The sequence below is a fragment of the Sinocyclocheilus grahami genome, unplaced genomic scaffold (genome assembly GCF_001515645.1).
Source record: "Sinocyclocheilus grahami isolate Dianchi unplaced genomic scaffold, SAMN03320097.WGS_v1.1 scaffold552.1, whole genome shotgun sequence".
NCBI lineage: Eukaryota > Metazoa > Chordata > Actinopteri > Cypriniformes > Cyprinidae > Sinocyclocheilus > Sinocyclocheilus grahami.
Window position 1 is genome coordinate 378,153 of NW_015505731.1, and position 4,871 is coordinate 383,023.

Consider the following 4,871-nt stretch of genomic DNA (forward strand, 5'->3'; position numbering starts at 1 on the left):
ACTTCTCATGACAAACATCTGACTGATCAGACAGTTTACCTGTGATTACGGAGAGCTTGATTTGATGCAGACTTGACAGTGTCAGTACTGCACCTGATCATGTCTGAAAGATCATGGAAGGGAAAATATTGATCACAACTATTACATCGTTTTTATTGTGCATCCCAAGCCCATGCCAGTAAAAAAAAAAAAACAGCCCTAAGTAGCGCAATTACCATGTCCCAAATATAAAAATGTCATTTCCATCCCTAAAATACATATTTTACAGTCACTGTTATGCACATTTATCATACACACCGCTTAAATGCTTCCTACTAGTGTGGCCCAAAACATTTAGCACAGTTTTATTACAGGTAGACTGCAAAATGTTTCAGTACAAACATTTCAACCAAATGTAATTTATGCAGTATTTCAAACATTTAACCCACTGGGGAAAATCAACCCATGGCAACAGTTTAAAAGCAGCCCAATTTCGTGCAAAAAAAACAAACAACCCTGCATCCAACACGAGCTGCAGAAGTCAGATTTGACTAATCACGGTTCAAAAGTAAGGAGAGATAACTGACAAGATGTTGAAGGATTTGCTCCTCAACAGATCCCGAGCTCATTGACAAATATCTTTTATCGTAGGATGTGCTCCCTTTTACACAGTGCGCACACGATCGCGAAATCGAAAGTGAAAATGAACTACGACTGAGAGCGCTCATTCAAAGGGGATTTAAATACCCCACATATTGATAGCGGCGCCCTGATGCACGAAAATGATATACAATATTAGAATGTTTGCAGGAGCGGACACAAAAATCATGGGAGCGGATGGGAGCATGCGATAATGGTCAGAAATTCAGCGAGAGCGGTATCAACAAGCCCTGCGCTATCACGCAGCGGCGCAGTCCGTCAGTGAGCGCCATAACAGATGACGTCAAATCTTGCGGGATTTCATAAATAAAATACACAGAACCCCACTATTCAACAAATATGCATAACGAAAAGATGACAAAATGTAATACCTTGGAAAATGTAATTTAAGACTTTAATACTTTTTAAGGGCCTTAATTTTCTCTAAATTGATTTATCAACTTTTAATACTTTTCAAGACCCCGCGGACACCCTGTAATAACTGGCCAGTTCTATTGTAGATTATAAAGCTCTCTGCTGTCTATTAAAGATTATATTCAACATAGACCTACCGATTCGATATAACAATATTTAGTAGCCGATTTGATATGCATTACAAAAATTTTTTTTTTAAATTGCATTGTGATGTTTTTTTCAGCTGTTTAGACTCTCATTCTGATGGCACCCATTCACTGTATAGGACCCATTGGTAAGCAAGTAATGTAATGCTAAATTTCTCCAAATCTGTTCTGAAGAAAAAACTCATCTACATCTTGTATGGCCTGAGGGCGAGTACATTTTCAGCAAATTTTAATTTTTTAATGAACCGTTCCTTTAAAGGTGCCATAGAATGCATTGATACAATATTTTAAATTGTTCTCTAATATCTACATAGAAGGTATGTGGCTTAGGTAAGGGCAAAAATTCTCCAGAAATGGTTTTACATGTCCAATTACAACCCTAGGATTTGTCCCTAAAATGAAATGGTCTGTTATTACCTTATTTGGAAGGGTCATGAATAATGTTGAGCTCTGCTCTGACTGGCTGTTTCACAGCACAGCTCATTTCAGTAGCTCACACAGCAAACAGATCTCTACTATCCGGCATGAACGATGGAGAGATTAGGCATCCAACCTTATATGTTAGAACCTGTATCAGACGAAGATACAGATTTTGAGAGATTTTGCAAGAATGTTTAGCGTCTGTGGTATGAACGTGATCGCTGCGAGACGCTGGTGGAGTGAATGAGGCTTGAGAGAGAGTTGTGAGTGAGGGCAAGGACGCAGCTTCTGTGTTGGCAGATCCAGCTGTTATAAGCGTTTTTGGACTCGTCTTTTCCACTTTTTTTGACACTTTAGAAAGTTAATAAATTAGGACGTTGCAGTTTAGGGTCAGTGATATCTTTATCTTATCTTAAAGTGACCCTATTATGGGTAATGAAAGGTTCATATTTTGGTTTTGGGAGTCCCCAACAACAGGTTGACATGCATGCAAGGTCAAAAAACACTTTCATTATTTTATAATATGCATTTATTTTTACCTTATTTCCTCAATGATTCGCTCAACGATTCATTTTTCCAAACCCCTCTTTTGCGTGACTCTAATCTGCAGCGATTGGTCCGACTGATCTCATTTTCTTTTCATCATGCCTGTAATGCCTGATAAAAGCAGCGTTTGTGAGCGCAGTGCTGCTTTGTACAGTGTTACCGGGGAAACTGCTATTTTACACTCCAAAAGCGGCACCTAGTGCCAAAGAATAAATTAGCATTTTCATTCAGACTAGAGACCTGCACTCCCGCGGGACCCAACGCAACAGGGTGCAGCACGGGACAACTCTTGATGGGCGAGCGCGGGTGGGAAGAGACTCAAGTGTGTGCGGGATGCGGGAGAATAAAATGATTAGCAAAATAGAAATTATCTACATATAAAATGTCTAAAACATATAAATTGTTATTTATGCATCGCACAAAAGCAAAAAGAACAACTAATAACATTACAATGATTAACACGTGCAAGCTAGGCAGAGTTTCTATTTATAACACGTGATTAAAGGGTTGCGCAATGTAGCCAATCATAGACTGAGCTGTTGATTTCTGGAACGCAATGGCCAACCAGAGGTGATTAAGTTAGAATCTACTCACCACAATGCTGAAATTGCGTGCTCACGAATTGTCTCATTTTAACACACGAAGTGTAGACATTGTGAAATATTCATTGTGCATATGTTCATTGTGTTATAACAGAGCTTTATGAGATCGCGATGAACTGAGATGTCAGCTTTTAGTGATAATAAAGGAAGCGCTGCTCACATTCTGCCATGCCAAACCATGCACGCAGCAGCCCATGCTCACTTTTCTGTTAAAATAACACTGGTTTGTGAATGTTGATACTTAGCCTAAATAACAAATATTTTATCAGAAGTATTTATGCTGGGATGTTGTAGAGCTTAGGAGGTGTTACAGAACAATTTGATGTAAATTTCTTTGATGTGCTGAAAAAAAATCTATATAGATTACTTTTATGCGGGCGGGAGCGGGACAAAACATGAATGTCGCGGGTGGGAGCAGGACCAGATAAGATATTTTTTGAATTGGATTTTTGAAAAATCCGTCCCGCGCAGGTCTCTAATTCAGACCAACGCGAAAAGACCAACAAGTGGGCGGGCAATATGCTAATGTTCATGTTGACGTCAACGTGAAACGGCTTGGGATTCGTTTTAAAAACTACTCGTTTCAATGATTCAGAGTCAACTCTTTCTTTTGAGAGACAACTTTATAGTCAGTGCACTTTCAGATTTAAAACTTTGCAGGATATTTTCATTCACTTAGAGCTGTGTTACACACTGCGCGAAAGGTAATTTTCAAAAATCCATAACAGGGGCACTTTAATTGCAAAAGATTTTAAATAATTTCGGTTTATTTTATCTATCGTTTTTTTATTGTTTTAATAGCAATAACTGGCAACAAATCGGCTGTGCAGGTCCGGCTGGCCTAGAACATGGGCTGGTGTACGTTATGCAAATGTTGGGGGCGAGTAAACATTAATGATCCCGACTGTAACGTCACAGTCGGTGTTATGTTGGGATTCGCCTTTTTCAGTGGTCGAGATTTACACAAGGAGGAGGAAACAATGGTGTTTGAGGCTCACGGTATGTCATTTCCATGTACAGAATTCTTATTATTCAACTTTGCCAAGGTAAATACAGTTTTCCATTCTATGGCACCTTTAATAATAACATTAATAATAATTGTGACATATTAGAAGTTTTGTCCCATCTGTTAATAATCCCTAAACAATCTAAATGTTCTGAGAGCAGCGCTCACCTGCGGATCCAGAAGGTGGTGGAGCTCCTGATTTCTGCCACTCCGTGGCCTCCGCAGCCAGTCTTTTGACGTACGCCTCATTCACGTCCATCAAGATGTTCTCTGGCTTTATATCAGTGTGAATGATCTTACACTTGGTGTGCAGGTAGTCCAGGCCTTGCAAAACCTACACAGAGAAAATTTCGGTTTGACCTGCAGTAAACCACATCAAATTATTATGTGCAGAAAACACACACCTGTCGAATAATGCTCTTGACACACGGCAGCGGCAGGCCCTGGTAGTTGGACTTGATAATCCACTTCAGCAGATGGTGGCCGAGAACTTCAAACACCATACACACATCTGACAGCGTATGTTAAAGGGAAATGATGGAGAACAAAAGTACAGGTCCTCTGGGAACACAAGCCAAGAGCTCCAGCTCATTACGAGCTGCACTTCACAAATAGAGCGAGCTGGGCTGAATCTGGGCAAAGCGCCTACTCTCACAGCTGTGGATCGAGAGATTGAGCGGCAGCTGAAAACTGCATCCTGTACAGAAGCAAATATGGAGTGCACTAGAAAAACACCTGTGGATCCCTCATAAAACCAAAGGAGACCTGTACAATAAACAGTGTCACTGAAAGGATACAATTTTTTATCTAAATGGAATTAAAAAAAACAATTTAATGATTTATAATGATACTAATATGTCTTAAATAGGGCTGCAACAATTCCTCAATTCTACTCGAGTATTCGATTTTTCAAAATCCTTGATTTCATTTTGCCCGCATCCAGTAATCGGCTAAATACCGGAAGTGTTGCATTTCACAGACGAGAATCCATAAAACGCACTATTAGACCGTTTTCCAAGGCCGCATGATATGTTAAACTCATTTAAAAATCATAATAAAGCATAATGCTATTGTGAATTCACAAGCGCTATGATTCAA

General features: G+C 39.5%; 1 protein-coding gene across 1 annotated transcript in view; it reads right to left on the bottom strand.

The window, feature by feature from the left end:
- Window positions 1-4,545, bottom strand: part of LOC107555984 (SRSF protein kinase 2-like) — a 20,124-nt gene extending 15,579 nt beyond the window's left edge. The window contains exons 1-2 of the mRNA XM_016238947.1: window positions 4,178-4,545; window positions 3,942-4,107 (exon numbers count right to left, since the gene is read on the bottom strand). Coding sequence (XP_016094433.1) covers window positions 3,942-4,107; window positions 4,178-4,276 — 265 coding nt within the window. The 5' untranslated portion in view covers window positions 4,277-4,545. The remainder of the gene's footprint in view (window positions 1-3,941; window positions 4,108-4,177) is intronic.
- Window positions 4,546-4,871: the final 326 nt, after the last annotated feature.